The 23987-nt window shown below is 40.9% G+C and overlaps 1 protein-coding gene across 1 annotated transcript in view; it reads left to right on the forward strand.

Annotated features, from left to right (window-relative positions):
- The window catches only part of Ep300 (E1A binding protein p300), a 79394-nt gene that overhangs the window by 28918 nt on the left and 26489 nt on the right, over window positions 1–23987 (forward strand). The window contains exons 5-17 of the mRNA XM_004650338.2: window positions 1–75; window positions 1565–1810; window positions 3272–3365; window positions 4127–4264; window positions 6166–6283; window positions 7662–7836; window positions 12647–12724; window positions 13156–13265; window positions 16790–16927; window positions 18333–18770; window positions 20398–20577; window positions 21389–21533; window positions 22798–22916. The exon at window positions 1–75 is cut by the window's left edge and continues 39 nt beyond it. Coding sequence (XP_004650395.1) covers window positions 1–75; window positions 1565–1810; window positions 3272–3365; window positions 4127–4264; window positions 6166–6283; window positions 7662–7836; window positions 12647–12724; window positions 13156–13265; window positions 16790–16927; window positions 18333–18770; window positions 20398–20577; window positions 21389–21533; window positions 22798–22916 — 2054 coding nt within the window. The remainder of the gene's footprint in view (window positions 76–1564; window positions 1811–3271; window positions 3366–4126; window positions 4265–6165; window positions 6284–7661; window positions 7837–12646; window positions 12725–13155; window positions 13266–16789; window positions 16928–18332; window positions 18771–20397; window positions 20578–21388; window positions 21534–22797; window positions 22917–23987) is intronic.

Raw genomic sequence — 23987 nt, forward strand, 5'->3', positions numbered from 1 at the left:
GGAAGAATTGTACGAGGCATGATTGTCCTGTGTGTCTTCCCCTCAAAAATGCTGGGGATAAGAGAAATCAACAGTGTAAGTTATGAACTCTCTTGTAGATTTATCCCAAAAGTATGTGAGATTTTACTAGTGTATTTTGATAGGATTTAGAGTACTCCCTGATCCCCCCACCCCCCACATATGACCTTGGTATCCTGTTTTTTGGTTTGTTTTACTTTACTTTTAGTAGTTTTGTTTTTCAAGGTAGGGTCTTACTCTAACCTAGGCTGACCTGGAATTCATTATGTAGTCACAGAGTGGCCTTGAACACACAGTGATCCTCCTACCTCTGCCTCTGGAGTTCTGGGATTAAATGTGTGCACCACCATGCCTGGGTTATTTTCCTTTTTTAATGCAGGATTTCAGTCTACCTACCCCAGGCTGACCTAGAACACCGTGTAATCTCTGGCTGGTCTCAGACTAGCCCCTTAACTGAGATTTTCTGGTGCTGGGATTAAAGTTGTCCATTAATTCACCTGTCTGTCTTTAATTCACAGCCATAGGTAAATACATACTTAATCATTTTGGAGTACTTTTTTACTTGTGGAGACAAAATCTCACTATGAACCCAGACTGCCCTTGAACTCATTATCCTCCTGCCTCTGCCTCTAGAGTGCTTGGATGGCAGGCATGTGTCACCATGCCCAACTTCTTCATTTTAAATGCATGAAAATTTAAAGATGGTTGCTTTGGCATTGAACAAGTTACTCTTTCTTAAATTGTGATCTAAGTTGATTATATGAAATTATTTAAAGAAAAAATTAACATTTTTATAATTGTGGGATAAAGGTTTTTACAGTGACAAGATAAGTTATTAGTGAAACTATGACATATTAAAAACAACTAATATATCTTACTAGCCACAAAATGTTAAGCATTTAGCATTAAAAAGAAATTTGGAAGTACTATAAAACATTTGAAAGTGGAATTGAATTCTAAAAACTATTAAACTCATAGACAATGGGGACCAGGAAACATATATTCAGTAGAGAGGGCAAATGCTACACCTACTTTTAAAATTTTTGGGGGGGTAAGGTTTCACTCTAGTCCAGGCTGACGTGGAATTCACTGTGTAGTCTCAGGGTGGCTTCAAACTCATGGTAATTCTCCTACCTGTCTCCCAAGTGCTGGCATTTCAGATGTGCGCCACCACATCTAGTAAAAGACTGATTCTTTTTGGTTTTGCAAGGTAGGGGCTCACTGTAGCCCAGACTGACCTGGAATTCACTATGGAGTCTCAGGATGTCCTCAAACTCGGTAATCCTCCTACCTCTGCCTCCCGAGTGCTGGGATTAAAGGTGTGCACCACCACGCCTTGTTTAAGACTGATTCTTTAAGTCAGTATTCTGTTCAACAATATCAGGCCAGATACTTAAGCACCTAGGATTTTTTTTTCAAATAGAGACAAGATACATGTACTAAGATGTTTTATAAGCATGTAACAACTATCTTTTAATTCAATCTGTTAGTTTTTTTTTCTGCAACAACTATTATTTTGTAATACTGTGTCTTTTGTCTTCCTTAGCAATTTTAACTGGAGCGCCAGTTGGGCTTGGAAACCCTAGTTCTCTAGGAGTGGGTCAACAGACTACCCCTAGCCTAAGCACTGTTAGTCAGATTGATCCCAGTTCTATAGAGCGAGCTTATGCTGCTCTTGGACTACCCTATCAAGTGAACCAGATGCCGCCACAACCCCAGGTCCAAGCAAAGAACCAGCAGAGTCAGCAGTCTGGGCAGGCTCCCCAAGGCATGCGGCCTGTGAACAGCATGAGTAAGTCTGTCTGTAGTCACAGAGATGTTACCTCTTGAGTGTATAAATGGCATCTGTCAAGCTTGGATTACTTATTTTAGTGTTTTTTTCTACCTCCTTTTCTTGTTCCTTCCCTTACTACTGCTATCTGTCCTGGAAGATTATTTGGGGGGTGAGGGGAATATAGGTGCACCAGCCACTGTAAACCAACTCCAGACACGTGTTCCACCTTGTGCATCTGTGCTACATGGGTGCTGGGGAATTGAACCTGGGTCCTTTGGCTTCATAGGCAAGTGCCTAAGTCACTAAGTCATCTCTCCAATCCTTTTTTTTTTTTTTTTTAGTAGTAGTAGTACTAGTAGTAGCAGCAGCAGCAGCAGCATCTTCTTACTCTAGCCCAGCCTGTCCTGAAATTTAGCCTTGATCTCAGTCCACCTACCTCTGCCTTACCAGTGCTCCACCTACCTCTGCCTTACAAGTGCTGGAGTTACAGTCATGTGCTACCATGACAAGCTTCCTTAAGTTCATTTTTAAATATATTTTATTTATTTATTTTAGGGGGGGGTAGTATGGGTATGCCAGGGCCTCCAGCCACTGTAAACAAACTTCAGACGTGTGCTTCACCTTGTGCATCCGGCTAACGTGGCTAACGTGGGTCCTGGGGAATAGAGCCTCCAACTGGGGTCATTAGTCTTCACAGGCAGTTGCATAACCACTAAGCCATCTCTCTAGCCCAATTTATTTTATTGCTTTTTTTTTTTTAAGAAGCAATTTGTAGGACCAGAGTTCTCAGGCACTGCAATGGAACTTCAGACGCTTGTGCCACCTAGTGGGTATATGTACCCTTGCACTTGCCTCACCTTTGTGCAAGAAATAGAAATAAATAGAATTGCTTACAGGCTTACCTTACAAAGTCAAACATGGGTCCTCAGGCTTGGCAGGCAGGCACCTTATCCGCTAAGCCATCTCTCCAGCCCTCGTTTTGCATTTATTTATTTATTTATTTATTTTAATGTTTTGATCAAGAGTAGGGTTTTTTGGGTTTTTTTTTTTTCTCAATTTTTATTAACATTTTCCATGATTATAAAAAGTATCCCATGGTAATACCCTCCCCCCCCCACTTTACCCTTTGAAATTCCATTCTCCATCATATGCCCTCCCCATCTCAATCAGTCTCTATTTTGATGTCATGGTCTTTTCCTCTTCTTATGATGGATGGTCTTGTGTAGGTATTGTCAGGCACTATGAGGTCATGGATATCCAGGCCATTTTATGTCTGGAGGGTCATTATGTATTTAAATGAGAAGAACCACATTGTGCATCTGGCTTTACTTGGGTGCAGGGGAATCAAACCCAGACCACTGGTCTGTGCAACCAAGTATCATTAGCTGATGGGCCATCTCTGTAGTTCCCTTTATGTATTTCTTAGTGATTTATAAGGTTGAATTTATTATAACCCTTTATTGCTTTGTTTTGACTTAGGTGCTAGTCCTATGGGCGTAAATGGAGGTGTAGGGGTTCAGACGCCGAATCTTCTTTCTGACTCGATGTTGCATTCAGCCATAAACTCTCAAAAGTAAGTTCTACCTCAGTTTGTACCTTGAGTCACTTCTTTAGTTTTTTAGTTTTCTTGATTTGAATATAACTGTTTAGTGAAGGTAAGAAACAGGTTATTTGTGGGGTTGGGAAGATAGCTTACCAGTTAAAGACACTTGTCTGTAAGTGTATTGGTGCAGGTCAATTCCCAAGCTACCCACATAAGCCAGATACAAAAAGTGTTGAGCATCTGGCTTTAGTTTGTAGTGTCGAGTCCCTGGAGCATCAGTGGACTCATCCATGTATACATGCACCTGATAAATTTTTTTAAAGGGGTTATTTCTGTAGTAGTCCTATTTTTTTTTGTTTGTTTTTTAATTTTTATTAACATTTTCCATGATTATAAAATATATCCCATGGTAATTCCCTCCTATTTTGAATTAGCATCAGTTATCTGATATATGTTGAAAAGCTTTATGAAGCTGCAAGGGTACTTCTGCTCTATCACAGTGTTCATCCCACCCCACAAACCAGAGGAATTACAAGAAAGCCTGTGTATACATGACAACATAGTCCAATGACATGATTTAGTTTTCTAAACACAGTTTATACTCCCTTCCCTATTAGAAATTTCCTGTACACAATTATAGTGAAACGTATACACCTGTTAAGTCGTAAATAAGCTCATCATAGTGTATTGGACCATGGTACTGATCAATGCAGTGTTAATTAAATGAAGGTTTTTTTTTTTTTTTTCTCTCACCCTTCTTCACTAAAACTATTTTATGACTAAATTTTTAGCCCAATGATGAATGAAAATGCTAGTGTGCCCTCCCTGGGTCCCATGCCCACAGCAGCCCAACCATCCAGTACTGGTATTCGGAAACAGTGGCATGAAGATATTACTCAGGATCTTCGAAATCATCTTGTTCATAAACTGTAAGTAAAATTGTGGACATGTTCATCTCAGAGAACTTGTGTCATCATGCTTTGATCCTCTAAGAAAACAATTGATTTTTAAATGGCCTTGCTTGGGATCACAATAATTAATTTTTTAAATATTTTATTTATTTGAGAGAGAGAGACAGATAGAGAACGAATATGCGTACCAGGACCTCTATTCAATACAAAGACACTAGTGCCACCTTGTGCATCTGGTTTATGTAGGTACTAGGGAAGTGAACCTGGGTCATAGGCAAGTGCCTAAACCACTAAGCCATCTCTATAGCCCCATAGTTAATTTTTTTGCCTTTTTTTTTGTTGTTGTTTGTTGTCGTGAAGTAGGGTTGAACCCTACCACAGGCTTACCTGGAATTCACTTTGTAGTCTCAGGGTGATCTCAAACTCACTCTGCATATGCCTCCCAATTGGCTGGGGTCAAAGGCATATGCTACCATGCCTGCCTTCAATTATTTATTTTATTTATTTATTTTTGATGTTTTGAGGGAGGATCTCATTGTAGTCTAGGCTGACCTGGAATTCACTATGTAGTCTCAGGGTGGCCTTGAACTCAGCAATCCTCCTTCCTCTTCCTCTTGAGTGCTATTATTAAAGGCATGTGCCACCACACCCAGCTACTTCATTTACAAATTTTTATTGACAAAAAGAAAAGAGTGTTAAAGTGGTAAGAGGTTTTCAGCTTAGCCTCAGAAATATTTCTCAGTGACCTTGCAGCCCAGGCATGTGAAGTCTTCAGCAGTAGGGAAACCAAGGCAATGGCCTGTAATGTTTTGGGAGCATCAGGGACCTACCTGGCCAACATTTCACTGGAGGGCATCCCATCCCTGACACTGAAAGTTTCCTGGTACTAATATATGGCTTCTGCATGTGCCATTGTCCAAAAAAGTAGGTTTCCATATGATTTATTGATACCCTCTTAGATTTTTATTAGCCCTCCCCGCTACGGAATATCATTTTTCTTAACGATTTTCCTGTATGAACTGGGCGTGGTGGCACACACCTTTAATCCCAGAATTTGGAAGGCAGAGGTAGGAGGATTGCCATGAGTTCGAGGCCACCCTGATATTACATAGTAAATTCCAGGTCGGCCTGAGCCAGAGTGAAACCCTACCTGGAAAAGCCAAAGGAAAAGAAAAAGATTTTCCAATATGAATAAGTTAATATCTCTTAATACCTTCAGAGCTATGCCTGGTGGTATAGGCTTTTTTCCCCACAAGGTAGGGTCTTTCTCTAGCCCAGGCTGACCTGCAATTCACTATACAGTCTCAGGTGGGCCTTGACTCACAGCAATTCTCCTACTTCTGCCTCCCGTGGTATAGTCTTCTTATCCCAGCACTTGAGATGCTCAGGTGAAAGGATCACCATGAGTTCATTCCACTCAGGATTATAGAATAACTTCCAGGTCAGCCTGGGCTGGAGTGAGACCATGCCAGCAGGGTTTGGGGGGGACCCAAAACATAGTTATGGCCAGGTGTGGTGGCACATACTTGTAATCACAAAGAATCAAATTTTTTTCCCCCCTTTGGTTTTTCAAGGCAGGTTCTCACTCTAGCCCAGACAGACCTGGAATCACTCAGGGTGGCCTCAAACTCAGGGCAATCCTCCTTCCTCTGCCTCCTGAGTTGTGGGATTAAAGGCATGCACCACCATGCCTGGCTTTTTTAAATTTTTAAAAAATTTTTATTAGCATTTTCCATGGTTATAAAAAGAATCCTATGCCAGCTTTTTTTTTTTTTTAAATCAATAAAATGTTCAGTGTATTAAAATGTGAGGGGGAGGGACTATTACTACTAACTAGGGGAATTTTATAGTAGCATGCATTTCTGTGATATGAATGAAAAGCTGAAGTATTACTACAATGGTCTATTCTCTATTGACAGTGTTCAAGCCATATTTCCTACTCCAGATCCTGCTGCTTTAAAAGACAGACGAATGGAAAACCTTGTTGCATATGCTCGGAAAGTGGAAGGGGATATGTATGAATCTGCAAATAATAGAGTGAGCATTTAGGTTTTTTTTGTTTGTTTGTTTTTCTGTTGATATAAATAGGTCTTTTCTGATTTTCTTATTTGTTCTTACAAGAAGCCATACCTTTAGTCATCCCTTATTATACTATTCAGCATTGACAAAGTAACAAAGCAGAAGTCAGTATGGCCGCCTATTCTGTGGTTTTGCCAGCCTTGAATTAATCCCTTGCCTCCACCTCAGAAGGATCATGATTACAGATGTGTGCCCCCATCCTTAGCCTGCTAAGCAATTTCTTTGGTGTATCTGTTTCTCTCCTCAGCACATTTTATTCATGTGGGACTTTACCAGGGTTGTCCTGACAAGTTAAAAAGAGGTTGAGCCCTAATGAATCATGATTCTTTTCAAGTAGTATTTAATTCTCTATACATCAGTTAAACTTTTGTAAATTGGGATTGGTTTGAAATTTAGACTATCTTTCCATATCCTGTAAACTAACAATAGTTGTGACTTATTTTTAGAAGTTATGCTTTGTTGCATAATTTCATATAAAACTACTAGTCGTGTATAATTTCATGTATGAGCTCTTTTTGAATAATATTAGATAGCTCTGGCTTTTCATTTTCATTTTTATGTGCATGTGTTTACGCATGCATTTGTGTAGGGGACAACAGTCCATGTCACATGTCTTCCTCAGTGACAACTCTATATTTCACAGATGGGCATCTGAACTCACATCCTTATGCTTGCATGACCTATTACCCTAGTCCCTTGCCTACTTTCAGTTTTTTAATTTAATTTATTTGAGAGAGAGAGAAATAGGCAGGTAGACACAGAGAGAATTGGCGTGCCAGGGCCTACTGCCACTGCAAATGATTGCCAGGCGAATGTGCCCTGTTGTGCATCTGGCTTGTGTGGGTCCTGGAGAATCGAATCTGGGTCCTTAGGCTTCACAGGCAAGCACCTTAATGCTTAAGCCTTTTTTCCAGCCCTAAAGTTTATCTGTAAGTAGAGAAAGAGGGACTGAAAATGAATCTAAGAGTGGTTGTACAGTGACCTCCACCCACTATAAACTAACTCCAAACACATGCACAACTTCGTGTATCTGGCTTTATGTAGGTACTGGGGAATTGAAATGATCAGACCTTGCAAGCAAGTGTGTTTGACTACTAAATTATCCAGCCCCAAAATGAAGCTTTTTTACTTAATATTTTTATTCATTTGCAAGGAGAGAGAAAATGAGAATGAGCATGCTAGGAACTCCAGATTCATGTGCCACTTACTGCCCCTTAATTCCAGTCCAACTGAAGCTTTTTATTTAAAAACTTTAATTTTTCCTGTTACTCAGTGATTTCTTTTTTATCTATTTCATCTAACATCTGTTTTTTTTTTAATTCGAAACTTGTAAAAGGCGGAATACTACCACCTCCTAGCTGAGAAGATATATAAGATCCAAAAAGAACTAGAAGAAAAAAGAAGGACTAGACTACAGAAACAAAACATGCTCCCAAATGCCACAGGAATGGTACCAGTTCCCATGAATCCAGGTCCTAACATGGGACAGCCGCAACCAGGAATGACTTCTAGTAAGTGCATTTTGTTATACTTAATGCAAAGAAATAAATTCTACTAGTACAATAAAAAAATGAATGCATTGCAGAGCCAGCTGTGGTGGTCTATGCCTTGATTCCCAGTACTAAGTCAGCAAAAGGATCACTGTGAAGTTACAGGCCAGCCTGCTTCTTCAGACTAAGACCTTGTCCTTAGAAGCCTTATTTCTTTTTTTCTTGGTAGGGTGTCACTCTAGCCCAGGCTGACCTGGAATTCACTATGTAATCTCAGGGTGGCCTCGAACTCATAGTAATCCTCCTACCTCTGCCTCCCGAGTGCTGGGATTAAAGGCGTCTGCCACCATGCCTGGTGAAGCAGCCTTATTTCTTAATTGCAGTGTATCCAGTTGCTGTGTGTTAATTGAGCCTGACCAGATATGAAAAGATTTGGGAAGAGCAGTATTTTTATTTATTTATCTATTTATTTGTTTTTCAGTTTTTATGAGGCAGGGTCTCATTCTATTTCAGGCTGACCTGGAATTTGCTAGTAGTCTCTGGGTGGCCTTGAACTCATGGCAATCCTCTTACCCCTGCCTCCCGAGTGCTGTGATTAAAGAAGTGTGCCGGCAAGCCTAGCTAAGTGTAGTATTTTTAGTAGAAGGAATAGATACACATAAAGAGACAGTAGAAATGACATACGTGGGTTTTTTTGAGGTAGGATCTTGCTCTACCCTAGGCTGGACATGAACTCACTGCAGTCTTGAGCCTCCAGAGTGCTTGGATTAAAGGCATGCACTACCACACCCACAAGAGAGAGGTGGGGGAAGGAATGCAGATGAGTATGGGCACACCAGGGCTTCTAGAATCCAGGTTCATTTGCCACTTTGTGCCTCTTAATTTTACATTGGTACTGGAGCTGGCATCTTAACCACTGAATAATCTCTCCAGCCCCAGAAAATTTGTGTACTTTTTGAATAGGTAGTAGAGTAATATTCAGGATAAGAGATAAGCGTTAGAGTTGAGACTACTTCAGTATGTGATTGGTGTTTATGGTAGCTTAAGGAACTGAAAAAGACATGTCTGAGCCACTTTTGATAGCATTTACTCCAATAGGTTAATGACAGTGAAAACAACATGGAATCAATGCAGGCAGAAATAGGTAGTAACATAGTTAAACAGCCCAAAATATGTTTACTCTCCCCCCACCCCCAAGGTAGAGGGTCACACTGTAGCTCAGGCTGACCTGGAATTCACTGTGTTTCCTCAGGGTGGCCTCAAACTCATAGTGATCCTTCTACCTCTACCTCCCAAGTGCTGGGATTAAAGGCGTGTGCCACCACACAAGGCAAAGATTACCATTGCATTGCCCATACTAAATAAAGTAGTTTAAGTCAGGAAGTTGGTTCAGCAGTTAAATGTGTGTGCTTGTGAAGTTGGCCACTCTGGGTTTAGTTTGCAAGCAACCAATGTAAGCTATGCAACAACAAAGGAGTGCAAGTGATTTTAGGTTTCTTCTGCATTAAGTTGTTTTTTTGTATGTATGTTTGTTTTTTCCTTCGTAATTCTATTTGTGTGAGTGTAGGTATGCACACACACATTCTCTCCCTCTCCTCCCCCCCCCCCCCCCCCCCCGTACTGCTGGAGACTGTCAGTTGCAAACAAATGATTGATACATGGGCCACTTTGCACCCAGCATTGCACAGGTTTGGAGAAATTTAACTTAGCCCAATTAGTCAGGCTTTGCAAAAAAAATTTCTTTAGTCTCTGAGTCATTTCTTCTAATCAAGACCAAGAATCTTTTAAGCTTTCAAAGGGAAGTTTTTTTATATCTATTTGGGAGATGGATGCCTAAGGAGTTTAACATTAGCCTTGTCTACATAGTAAGTTACAGGCCAGCCTTGGCTGCATGTAACCCTTTCTCAAAAAGAAGTGGGCATGGGCTGGAGGGATGGCTTAGCAGTTAAGGCATTTACCTGCAAAGCCAAAGGACCCTGGATTGATTGCCCAGGACCCACGTTAGCCAGCTGCACATGGGGGCACATGCATCTGGAGGTCGTTTGCAGTGGCTGGAAGCCCTGGTGCTCCCATTCTCTCTCTCTCTCCCTGTTTCTCTGTCTATTAAAGAAATTTTAAAAAGTGGGCATAATAGTATTTTTTACCTTACTGTAGGATTTGAGGACATTTTTTTTTTTTATACTTTGTACCCAACAGCTGTATCCTATAGACTGGCAGTGGCAACTATAATGGTGTCGCCTTTGTCTTTGCTGTTAAGTATTTTTAAAATGAATATAAATTTAATAATAAACATGGTCAGGTTGTTTATTAAGGAGGCAACCACTCATACAAGTTTGGCTATAGAAATGTTTGAAAATCCAACTTCATGTGACCTAAAATACCATGCATCCTGTCAGAAATGGAAACCTGTACAGTGAATAAAAAGTCAATTGAAAGCCGGGCATGGTGGCGCATGCCTTTAGTCCCAGCACTCGGGAGGCAGAGGTAGGAGGATCGCCATGAGTTCGAGGCCACCCTGAGACTCCATAGTGAATTCCAGGTCAGCTAGAGTGAAACCCTACCACGAAAAACCAAAAAAAAAAAAAAAAAAAAAAAAAGGTCAATTGAAACACAATGTCTGGATCATTCTAGAGTTATTCGAACACCTGGGCCACATACGTATTCCATTTTCTTTCCAAAAAAAAAAAATATATATATATATATATATATATATATATATATATTTTTTTTTTTTTTTTGAGATAGGGTCTCACACTAGTCCAGGCTGACCTGAAATTCACTCTAGTCTCCGGGTGACCTCGAACTCACAGTAATCGGTAATCCTCCTACCTCTGCCTCAAGAGTGCTGGGATTGAAAGCATGAGCCACCACACCCGGGAAAACTTTCTTACAAAAGTAATGTAACTTAACAATTTTATGGATGTTCCCCAGTTTTACAAAATGTGATTTCCAGGGTATGAAAACTTAAAAAAGCCAACCCTACAGAGTATTTTATATTACACAAAGAAGTTCTGTAGAAAAGTGATTCAGTAAATGTTTGAGTTAAGAATATATTTTTGTAGTTATTTACACTTTTATTAATACACAAAAACTAACATTCAAACACTGAAAAAAATTAATTAACTTTGGAAGCAGAGTTACAGCTTTCTCCTTACATATGAGTGACAATTCTGAGTTGTTCGCACAAAATAATCGACATTCATAAACCCTTACTAGTATAGTTTTTGCTTTTTTTTCTTTTGTTGTTTTTCGAGGTAGGGTCTCACTGTAGCCCAGGCTGACCTGGAATTCACTATGGAGTCTCAGGGTGGCCTCATACTCATGGCAGTCCTCCTACCTCTGCCTCCCAAGTGCTGGGATTAAAGGCGTGTGCCACCATGCCCAGCGAGTTTTTAGTTTTTTAAGGTAGGATCTCATTTTAGTTCAGGCTGACCTGGAATTCACTAGACGTCTCAGGGTGGCCTCAAATGCCAGGCGATCCTCCTACCACTGCCTCCCAAGTGCTGGCAATAAAGGTGAGTGCCACCATGCTTGGCCATACTACTATATATCAAACATAAGTTAAAATCATAGGCACTAGTTTATCAAGTCCATATTTCTTCTGTAAGACTAACCACAGTAAATCTTTAAGATTTTCAAAACAGAAAAACTGGGCATTCAGAAAGGCTTTGTAATAAAAAGGCAGTTGCAGTACAACAGAAGGTGGGGGAAAACAAGTTAAACTCAGTAAGTCCAAAATACATTTTCAACAAGTCATGAAGTAGTTTTAATTTAAAAAAACATTTTTTTTCCCGATGCAGCCATTTTTTTGAAGAAAAATAGTACAGATTTTTATTTTTTCTCAATTTTTTAGAATTTATTTATTTATTTGAGAGCGACAGACACAGAGAGAAAGACAGATAGAGGGGGGGAGAGAGAATGGGCGTGCCAGGGCTTCCAGCCACTGCAAACAAACTCCAGACGCGTGCGCCCCCTTGTGCATCTGGCTAACGTGGGACCTGGGGAACCGAGCCTCGAACCGGGGTCCTTAGGCTTCACAGGCAAGCACTTAACCACTACCGCCATCTCTCCAGCCCTCAATTTTTATTAACATTTTCCATGATTATAAAAAGTATCCCATGGTAATACCCCCCCCCCACTTTTCCCTTTGAAATTCCATTCTCCATCATATCCCCTCCCCATCTCAATCAGTCTCTCCTTTATTTTGATTTCATGGTCTTCTCCTCTTATGGTGGTCTTGTGTAGGTATTGTTAGGTACAATGAGGTCATGGATATCCAGGCCATTTTGTGTTTGGCGGGAGCACGTTGTAAGGAGTCCTACCCTTCCTTTGGCTCTTACATTCTTTCTGCCACCTCTTCTGCATTAGACCCTGAGGCTTGAAAGGTGTGATCGAGATGTTAGTCAGTACTCCAGTCACTTTTTTCCAGCACTATGATACCTTCTGAGTCATCCCAAAGTCACTGATGCAGCCATTTTTAAAAACAAAGTTAAAATAACCTGAATACTACTTTTTAAACCGATTTTCTAACTTAAAAAATGTAGTAGGTGGTTCATTAAAATTCCTTTTAATTATCATAATGCAGCATCTATCTTATGAAATAGCACATTGAAGCTGAGACCTATTTGTTCTGGGGACATTGGTTTTGAAGAGATTTGCCCTTGAACTTATTAGTGATCCTCTTACCAGTGGTGGGATTAACGGCATGCACCACCATTCCTGGTCCTTTTCAAGTTAAGATTCTTCTTGAACCTAGTGATACATGGTTTTGTTATTTCAGTGAAGGGTACCTGATGAAAAGGTATTTAACCATTTTTCTCTTCCACTCAAGATGGTCCTCTATCTGACCCAACAATGATTCGTGGTAGTGTGCCAAACCAGATGATGCCTCGGATAACTCCACAACCTGGTAAGTTATAAAAGAATCCGTTTTTAGGTTTTCTTTCTTTCTTTCTTTCTTTCTTTCTTTCTTTCTTGAGAGAGAGATTGATTGATTGATTGATTGATTGATTGATTGATTATGGCCTCCATCCACTATTTCATATGCATGTGCCACTTTGTGTATCTGGCATACAGAGGTCTTGGGAATCAAACCTGGACCCTATGGTTTTGCAGGCAAAACCTAAGGCCTTAACTGGTAAGCCATCTTTGGTATGCATGGTATGCACCACCATGCCCAGCTCAGAAACATTTGTTAGTAAGTAGTAAGTTAATTTTGATATATGAAGTTGAAATCAGGTTACTTTATTATTCCTGAGAAATTGACAATCAACTATAAAAATCCATGTCTTGTTCTGCAGCTCATATAGGTATTCAGATGTGATATTTATGAATTCACAGGTTTGAATCAATTTGGGCAAATGAATATGCCCCAGCCCCCAATTGGACCCCGACAAACCCCTCCTCTTCAGCACCATGGACAGTTGGCTCAGCCTGGAGCTATCAACCCGGTTAGTTTGTCTTTTATGTACATCTTGTTTTCCTTTATGTTAGTTTCCTTCTGTTTTTCTTCTTTTTTTATGAGGCAGTGTTCAAATTGTTTGAGAAGATCAACATAGATTAATTTTAGCATTGATTAATAAGAGATATACCCAAGAACATGGGTGTGGGCTTCTCAGAGTCACTGTTTCTTAAAATAGATTCTCACATTTGTTTAAGCAGATCATGAGACCATTATTGTAATCTTATGTATTCAGTCTTTAATTTGTTCGATGTTTTTAGATATTTGAAAAGAAAAACAGACTTAGTGAATGTGCGTATTCTAGGTCATCCTGCTGCTGCATATGAACTTCAGATGCTTGCTCCACCATGTGTGCCTGGCTTTCTGTGGTACTGGGGTATCAGAGCAGGCCATCAGGCTTTGCAAAAGAATGTGTTTAATCTCTCAGCCATTTCTCCAGCCCTGTGTTTGGGCTTTAATATAGACACGGTTTGCATTATGGATTTAGCTTGTTGATTGAAGCATTTATATAATATTTGTAAGGCTCTGGTTTTGTATCATTAGCACCACAAAACAACATACATACACATTGACAACTAAATGATATGTGTTTAGGAGAATTCCAAAATTTAAAATGAAATGTCTGAAACCATAAACCATCCAACAGTGAACAAGTGAGTGTTCCCAGTCACCAAGTGGATAAGACATTGGCCTCCTAAAAACTAAATGCTAAAATCATTAGCCTAAGAATCCTTCAGTTACTACTACAAAGATGTAAGCTGAGTAAAATTCTATTAAGGATGTGATATTACATATTCTTTGTTCTGAGGCAAGGTCTAACCCTAGCACAGGCTGACCTAGAATTCATTATGTAGTGTCAGGTTTTTTTGTTTTGGTTGGTTGGTTTGTGTGTTTGGTTTTGGTTCTTTGAGACAGGGTCTCTCTGTAGCCCTGGCTGAACTGGAATTTGAACTCTTGCCATTCCTCCTACCTCTGCTTTCTAAGTGTTGGTATTAAAGGTATGTAATGCATCAGCACGCCTGGCTGAGTCACAATAATATTAAACATTTTAGGCAATAAAATCGAAGCTTAGATAAATGACAAAATGTGTCTCCTAATTAAAGTGGAAGAATTTTCTAGAATATATGTCGCATAGCATCCTGTATACTTAAGCATTCTCTTGATAAGTCACATTGTTTATCAGTCTACTCAATACTAAAAGGTTTGCCTTCAGATAAGTATTATGAAGAATTTCTTTTTAATACATTTTTTTCTGTATATGATGTTGTACACCTATACACACCTCCAATCCCAGTACTTGGGAAGTTGATGGAGGAGAATTAACAATTCCAAGCAGGCCTGAGATACATATTGAGTTTGAAGCCAGCTTGAACTATCTAGTGAGACCTTGTCTCAAAAAAATTTTTAAAGCGATTTTTTTTTTTTCGGTTTTGGTGGGGAAAAAGAGGTTTGTGGGGGTTTTGTTGTTGTTGTTTACAGACTAGAGGGGAAGCTTCATGATGGCAGAGGAATATGATGGCATGTGCAGAGGGTGGTCATCACCCCCCACACCCAAATATACGGTGGACAATAGCAACAGGAGAGAGTGCCAAGCACTGGCATGGGAAAACTGGCCATAACACAGGCCATAAGCCTGCCCCTTACAATACACCGCCTCGAGGAGGCTTTAATTTCATATTGCCATCAGCTGGGGAACCTAGCATTTAGAACACCTGAGTTTATGTGGGACACCTGCATCAAATCACAACATTCTGCCCCTGACCCCCATAAACTGATATCCGCACATGATGTAAAGTACAGTGCATTCAGTATGACTTTAAGAGTCCCCATAGTTTTTATCAATCATAGGGGTGTTCAGACATCCCCACAATCCAAGGTCTCTACTGAGCCATAATGAAGAAATTAAAAAAATCACCCAAAATTCTCATTGCAAAAGGTGGCATTGGGCATAACAAAGAAATATTCAATACAAGATTTAAAATAACCAGGGCAAATATCAAACTCTATAGTTCCAAGACCAGCAACTCCAGCCAGTGACACATCTCCAAGTCTGATAATTCTGACCAGCAACACCAGTCCACATAACATCAAGCCTCTCACATAAAATGTTTCAGTCCAAGGAAAGCTCTTTCTCACCCTAACAAGCCAATCCTCACGGTCCATAGTTCTTATTGCATTCAGGTCTTTCTACTCTGACCAGAATAGTCCATTGAGCTGTACCTACAGCACTGCAAGGCATCTCAGACCAAGGTTACAAATCACCCAACCAAGAGCAGTTTGTGGGGATAAGTGGTTTATTTTGGTTTACAGACTTTTTTTTTTTTTTTTTTTTTGTTTTTGTTTTTGTTTTTGTTTTTGTTTTTGTTTTTAGAGGTAGGGTCTCACTCTAGTCCAGGCTGACCTGGAATTCACTATGTAGTCTCAGGCTGGCCTTGAACTCACAGTGATCCTCCTATCTCTGCCTCCCGAGTGCTGGGATTAAAGGCGTGCGCCACCACACCCGGCTTTGCTTTACAGACTCTTAAGGGAAGCTCCACAATGGCAGGGGGAAAATGATGGCATGAGCAGAAAGTGGTCATCACCCCCTAGCCAACATAGGTGGACAATAGCTACAGGAGAGTGCCCAAGTCTCCCATTCTTGAAATCTCAGTGTTCAGTAGGTCTCACTTTACCAGGGTTCACCTGTCTTTGTCCTTACAAATAGAGAGCTGTCTTGCAAGGGTAGTGAGGGAGCCATTGCCTACTTCTTGAGTGTGTCTTACTTGTCCCAGTACATACTCTTAACCATGCAACTCTCAGTATTCCACTAAAAGGCTCTTTACTTTGCCCTTTACAAGTTGACACATAGCTCTCTCTACTTGTGAGCCTCCTGCAATCTCAGGAACCTGCCATGTTTAGCCACAGGTGTCCTATTCTTTGTGGGTTTTTTTGTTTGTTTGTTTGTTTTTGTGGGGGGGGTTGTTTTTTGTTTTGGTTTTTCAGGGTAGAGTTTCACTCTGTCCTATTCTTTATCATTTATAAGACAGTTGATTTTTTTATTACTCTAGATTCTTTCTTTATTGCCTACCTTTATTAGGCAGTTCTACAAATACAACAGTCTCCATGCATTTGCTAATCATAATCATGCAGTATTTTCTTATTTGCATCCTTTTAGGGGTCTTGGGTTGGGGTTAGTACACTACCATTAACATACAGTTTTAATTCACTCCTAACCCTGAGGGAGTGAGTATTCAGTTACTTCTTCTTTGTCGCAATTCTAGTTATAACTGTTTGCCTATAAAATGGGCACTTGTTCCCCACCCTCTTGATTCTTGAAATAGGATTTGGTAAGTGGTGATTCTATTATGTTGACATTTAAGTGGTCAGTTCTTATGCTACTTATGTGCTTCTTCCTCAGCCTGTTCTTTTTTCTTGGCTAGCAAAGCTAGAGTAGTTAATTCCAGTTGTAGTAGACTAACTGTAATAAAGCAGCTTGGTGCTCTGATTTTTTTTTTTTTTTTTTTTTTTTTGCAGCCTATGGGCTATGGGCCTCGCATGCAGCAGCCTTCCAGCCAGAGCCAATTCCTCTCCCAGGCTCAATTCCCATCCCAGGGAATGAATGTAACAAATATGCCTTTGGCTCCATCCAGCGGTCAAGCACCAGTGTCTCAAGTATGTCTCACAAATGGATTGTTTTTGTTCATTAAAATTCTTGATACAAGAACAGTGGGTAAAAACAGTTCATTTCTGATATTTTAAAATATATTTGTGTGTGTGAGAGAGAGAGAATAAATGGGCATGTCAGGGCCTCTAGCTGCTGCAAGCATATTGCAGAGACATGTTCTAACCTTGGGCATCTGGCTTATGTGGGTCCTGGGGAATCGAACCTGGGTCATTTGGCTTTGCAGACTTAACTGCTAAGCCATCTCTTTAGCCCTGTTTTTGCTTTTGTTCCAAGATAGGATGTCACTACTTAAGCCTGGCCTTCAGCTCACAAAATGCTGTATATTCTTTATTTTTCTTTTATTTACCTTAATGTTTTTAGGTTTTCAAGTTAGGGTCTTGATTGACCTGGAATTCACTATGTAGTCTCAGGGTGGCCTCAAAATAATGGCAATCCTCCTACCTCTGCCTCCTGAATGCTGGCATTAAATACATGTGTTACCACCCCCAGCAAGTTTGGGATTTTTTGGTTCAGGGTTCACACAGCCCAGGCTGGCCTCAAACTCATTAAGTAACCAAGGATGACTGAAGCTTTGATGCCCATCACTCAGGCTTCCAAGGTCTAGAATCATAGGTATCCACCACTATGCCTGTGTGCCCTTTTTGGCTTTTTATGCTTTTAATAAAATTTTGGACTTAATTATGTGATATTGCTTACAGCCAAATCCATGGTGTTTGTTTGCTTGCTAGACAAGAGCTTTACTTTGTAACTATATCTATAGCCCTTGGTTTTTTGGAAACAGGGCCTCATTTAGTTGTTTAAGAATTCATGGAGCCAGGCATGGTGGCACACACCTTTAATCCCAGTACTTGGGAGGCAGAGGTAGGAGGATTGCTATAAATTCAAGGTAACATTGAGACTATGTAGTGAATTCCAGGTTAGTCTAGGCTAGGATGAAACCCTACCTCAAAGGAGAGAGGAAAAAAAAAAAAAGCCAGGCGTGGTGTCACATGCCTTTAATCTCAGCACTTGGGTGGCAGAGGTAGCAGGGTCACCATAAATTCGAGGCCACCCTGAGACTACATAGTGAATTCCAGGTCAGCTTGGGCTAGAGTGAGACCTTACCTAAAAAAGAAAAAAAAAAAAAAAGTCATAGTCTTTCTGCCTCTTCCTACCAAGTGCTGGAATTACGATACTATACCGCAATGCTCATCCTAAAAAAAAAAAACCAAAAAAAAAAAATTTAAATCTTGGGTTTTAGGAAGATTGCTCAGTGTCTAAAGAGAGTCTCTCAGGCTTTAGACCAACAGTTTCAATTTCCTAGTATCTGCATAAAAAGCTCAGCATGGTTAAACACATGTGTTCTGAATGTGTATAACCTGAATATATTTGTCTTGTTTTTCATTTTAACAGGCACAAATGTCCAGTTCTTCCTGCCCAGTGAACTCTCCTATAATGCCCCCAGGATCTCAAGGGAGCCATATTCACTGTCCCCCTATCCCTCAACAAGCTCTTCATCAGAATTCCCCCTCTCCTGTACCTAGTCGAACACCCACTCCTCATCATACTCCCCCAAGTATAGGGGCTCAACAACCACCAGCAACAGCAATACCAGCTCCTGTTCCTACACCTCCTGCTATGCCTCCTGGGCCCCAGCCCCAGGCTTTACATCCACCCTCCCGCCAAACACCTACGCCTCCAACGGCACAGCTCCCGCCCCAAGTACAGCCTTCACTTCCCACTGCTCCTTCAACTGACCAGTCCCAGCAGCAGCCTCGCTCACAACAGAGTACGACACCCTCTGTTCCCACCCCAACAGCACCACTGCTTCCCCCACAGCCTTCAACTCCGGTAAGCAATGATTGTGGCTTTCACATAATTTCAACTCCATTGTATTTCACTTTTGCACCATTTCTGTACCTTGTTTCATCTATTTTTGTCTCCCTGTGTAAAGCAGTGCTTGCTCTTTCTATTTTCTCTTCCTATGGTAGTCCCTAGAACTGAAGGAGCACAGATAATTTTATTTAGGCCTGACTTTGATTATGTCTTAATGCTTGAAGGCATTAAGGAGGAGCATGACAAGGGAAGAGTTCACTGTATCATTTAGTACAACACCTGCATTTTATTTCTTTATGGTTTTTGAGGTAGGGTCTCACTCAAGTTGAGGCTGACCTGGAATTCACTATGTGATCTCAGGGTGGCCTTGAACTCACAGCGATTCTACTCCCTCTGCCCTTCTGGCAATGCATGTATTTTATATAAGTAAGGTGTCCCACGCCTTTAATCCCAGCAGTTGGGAGGTAGAGGTAGGAGAATTGCTGTGAGTTCTAGGCCATCGCAACTACATGCAGTGAATTCCAGGTCAGCCTCAGCTTGATCCTTGGGAGGAGGGGACTATTTCCAAACATTTAAGTTATAGAACTGAAAAATTAAATTAAAATTGCAAGATTTTCTGAGTCCGTAGGTGTAAACAAAGATTTAAAAAAAGATTTTATTTATTTATTCGAGAGAGTGCGAGAGCATGGGCTCATAGGCCAGGGTATCTAGCCACTGCAGGTGTATTCCACATGCACGCATCTAGCTTACCTGGGACCTGAAGAGTTGAATGTTGGTCCTTAGACTTTGCAAGCAAGTGCCCTAACTGCTAAGCCATCTCTCCATCCCAAGGAGCTTAATTCTTAATCATGTTGTTGATCCACTTATAAAATACTTTTCGTTAAGTGTTATCGTGACCTCTGTTAAGTAAGAAAAAGAAGAATGCAAAAGGAAAATCAATCTGCTTGTGTGGTTTTTATGTGTGTATGCATCTTTAGGGGAGCAGGTACACATGGCGTGGATATTAGTGGTAAACATTATGTCTTTCTTAATCACTTTTCCCCTTGTTTTTTTTGGGGGGGGGTTTCAGGGTAGGGTCTGACCTGGAATTAACTATGCATTCTCAGGGTGGCCTCGAACTCTTGTGATCCTCTTACCTCTCCCTCCCCAGTGCTACGATTAAAGGCATGCACCACTGCGCCTGGCCACCTTGTTTTTTGAATCGGTATCTCCCTGAACCTTGAGATACACACCTAGTGTGTTTCTCTCTCTTTTTTGGTTTTTCGAGGTAGGGTCTCACTCTAGCTCAGGCTGACCTGGAATTCACTATGGAGTCTCAGGGTGGCCTCGAACTCATGGTGATCCTCCTACCTCTGCCTCCCGAGTGCTGGGATTAAAGGCGTGCTCCACCACGCCCGGCTATCATTTCTTAATAATGTGAGGTCCTCTGAGTCATTTATCTTGGGAGTTTCCACTCCTTATCAAAGAAACCCTTTTCCCTGTATTACCCACTGACCAGCACTGGAAAATCATTCTTCCTTGTTTTTAAAATGAGCCATGTAAGAGGAAGTTCAATAGGAGACATAATGACATCTGTGGTTAGTCCTGTGAGCTTTTCATTTTGAATGTATAACTGGCAAACTTTTTGTGTTTTTCTTGCCAGCTTTCTCAGCCAGCTGTAAGTATTGAAGGACAGGTGTCAAATCCTCCATCTACTAGTAGCACAGAAGTGAACACTCAGACCATTCCTGATAAGCAGCCATCACAGGAAGTGAAAATGGAGGTTAAAATGGAAGTGGATCAGCCAGAACCAGCAGATGCCCAACCTGAGGAGAGTCAAGAGGTAAGAGAAGAGTTAAGCAGTTAGGGTTACAATTGTTTGGATTAAGACCTCTGTCTAACTTTTTACGTGTGTTTGATTTATTTGTGAGAAAACACACAGAATGGGCATGCCAGGACCTCTAGCCTCTGTAACCAAACCTCAGATGCATGTGCGACCTCATATGTCTGGGTTACATGGATACTAGGGAATTGAACCTGGATCCTTAGGCTAAACCGGCCAGAACCTTAATTCTAAGCCATCTTTCTGGCTGTTTCTGTCTTTTTTGAGGTGGAATCTCAGTGTAGCCCAGGCTGAACTGGAACTCATGGTGTGTGCCATCATGCCTGGCTATGCCCTTCTAAGAGTTTTAAATATTTTATTTATTTATTTGTGTGAGAGAGAAAAAAAGATACAGAAATAGGCAGGTAGAGAGAAAGAGAATGGTTGTACATCTGGCTTACATGGGTCCCGGGAGTGTAACCTCGGTCCTTTGGCTTTGCTGTCAAGCTCCTTAACCGCTAAGCCATCTCTCTAACCCCCTAAGTATTTTAAAAAACCCTTATCACAAAGCTGGGCATGCTGGTGCACGACTTCCATCCCAGCTCTTGGAAGGCAGAGGGAGGATCGCCGAGAGTTCAGGCCACCCTGAAACTCCATAGTGAATTCTTGGTCAGCCTGGGCTAGAGTAAGACCGTACCTCAAAAAAATCTCACTGTTACTATTTTTGAAATGTGAGTTTAGATATCTACATGATGGAGAGTTAATGATGATAATGGTCATATTCCTAGGCAAGTGTCTTTGGAATACTAAAAATTACTACCTTGTCTTTCAGTCTAAAGCTGAAGACAGTAAAGTGCAACCTACAGAAACCGAAGAAAGGGGTCCTGAGTTAAAAACGGAAATAAAAGAAGAGGAAGACCAGCCAAGTACTTCAGCTACCCAGTCATCCCCAGCTCCAGGACAGTCAAAGAGAAAGAGTAAGTCTTCTAGGTTCTGTTGTCAGAAGTAGCAGGAAGACCTAAGGCCCAGAGTAAAATGGAATTGGGTTCTTGGGCCTCCAAAAACATGTCTATTAACAGGTGATTTTCATTAAATTTGGAGAGCCCTGGACCACAGCCTTATTATTTTAAGATGTTGAATAATAAGTTTTCTTTCCTTACACTTACTGCAAATATTGAATAAGTTCCCCTCATGTCTTAAGGTGTTTGAGGTCAAACCCTATCTCAGAAAAGAAGGGAAATGTTTGGGTAGACTAGTTAATAATAGAGCTTGCTCTTCAAGCTGGAGTACCCAATCTGAACCCTCAGACCCCATTTAAAAAGCTGGAAACTGCAGACTTCAGTAATCTCAGCACTCTGTCAGTGAGGTGGGAGGCAGAGACAGGATTCCAGAAGCTCTCCATGAACACAGCCCAGACAGTAGTGGCAGAGCAAGGTCAAGAAACACTTTCTCAAATGAGGTGGCCCAAAAAAAGCCCTCAAAGATCCCTCTAACGTGTACACTGTTGTATGTGTGTGTCCACACTCACATAAACACAAATGCATATATGCATACACATTTGTACAGAATCAAATTTTCCATGTAGTTGAGGTTAACTCTTTCCACCTTGAGTGCTGTGGGATTACAGACATGCTCTACAACACCCAGTTCATGCTGTGTTGGGTATTGGACCCAGGGCTTCATGCATACTGGGCAAGCATACATCCCCTCAGATCTGTCTTTCTCAATTCTTTAAAGAGGGTTTTTTATTGTTGTTATTGTTTTGTTTTGAGATGAGGTTTCACCCTAGCACAGGCTGAACTGGTATTCACTGTGTAGTCTTAGAGCAGCCACAGAATCCTTCCTGCTGGGATTAAAGGCATGCGCCACCATGCCCAGCTTTTTGTTTGTTTATTTGTTTCTTTGTTTGAAAGAGAGAGAAGGAATGTGTGTGCCAGGGCTACCAGCCACTGAAAACAAATTCCAGATGCACACACCATCTTGTCCAACCTCATAACATGGTTCCTGGGGAAACAAACTGAGGTCCTTTGGCTTTGCAGGCACGCACCTTAACCACTAAGCCATCTCTCCAGCCTTTTGCTTTGTTTTGTTTTGTTTTCATGTAGGCTCTTGATGTAGCCAAGGGTCATCTGGACTGTGTAGGCACAGGGTAGTATCAAACTCATAGTGATCCTCCTACCTTTGCTGGGATTAAAGTCTTGCGCCTACTTGAGAACTGATTTCACATGTATTTTTCTTAAGTTTTTAAACCAGAAGAATTGCGACAGGCTTTGATGCCAACATTGGAAGCACTTTACCGTCAGGACCCAGAATCCCTCCCTTTTCGTCAGCCTGTTGACCCTCAGCTCCTAGGTATCCCTGTAAGTATTTCTTGCTTTAGTTGTTTGTATGTACTTTGCTGACACGTTTATTGATATAATTTATGAGCTACCTGTTTAAAATGTACAGTTTAATGTGTTTTAGCATGTAGCCATCTCCACAGTTTCAATTCATTTTCATAACCTCCCCAAAATAAACCACTTAGTCATTACTTTCAACATGTAGCACTGCATTAAGCAACCCTCGGTAGTTAGTAGTATACTTCATCTCGATTCATCTATTTCTAGACAGTTCATTTTGTAGAAACTTAAAATACGGATGGGTTAATTTTTGTGGTCTTAGTACTTAATGAAAGCTAAGCAAGGGTTCTACCCCTAGAGTCCACTCCAGCCATTAACATAATGTTTTTGGTTTTTTTAGGTAGGGTCTCACTGTAGCCCAGGCTGACCTGAAATGCATTACATAGTCTCCAGGTCACCTTGAACTCATGGTGATCCTCCTATCTCTGCCTTCAAAGTGCCAGCACGCCAGGCTTAGCATAATGTTTTTTTTTTCTTCTTCTAGCATAATGGTTTTTGAAATTAATCTATGTTACAGCATCACTAGTCAGTTGTGTGTTTGTTTTTTTATGAACTGTTACTTTGTTCATTTGTTTGTGGCATAGTTTTATTTTTTTTATATAATTTATTTGCTTATTTTGAGAAGGGGCCAGGGTAGAAGGGAGAAGAGGGGCTGGTAGAGAGAATGGGTGCGGGTAGGTTCTCCAGCCACTGCAAACAAACTCTGTTTGCATATACTACCTTGTGCATTTGGTTTACATGGGTATTATGGAATTGAACCTGGGTCCTTAGGCTTTTTCAGGCAAGTGCCTTAACCAGTAAGCCATCTCTCCAGCTTCTGGGTAAGTCTCTGATCCTTGATGACATGTAATTCACCCTGTATTCCTAGGCTGGCTTCCAACTCAGAGCTGTCCTACTGCCTCAGCCTCCCAGATGTTCGGGTTAATGCCATACACCACCATGCCCCACTTATTACATTGAATATACCACTCCCCTCCCCCCCCGAGGTGGAATCTTACTCTAGTCCAGGTTTACTTGGAAATTTAGTGAGTT

The sequence above is a fragment of the Jaculus jaculus genome, chromosome 6, assembly GCF_020740685.1.
Source record: "Jaculus jaculus isolate mJacJac1 chromosome 6, mJacJac1.mat.Y.cur, whole genome shotgun sequence".
Classification (NCBI taxonomy): Eukaryota; Metazoa; Chordata; class Mammalia; order Rodentia; family Dipodidae; genus Jaculus; species Jaculus jaculus.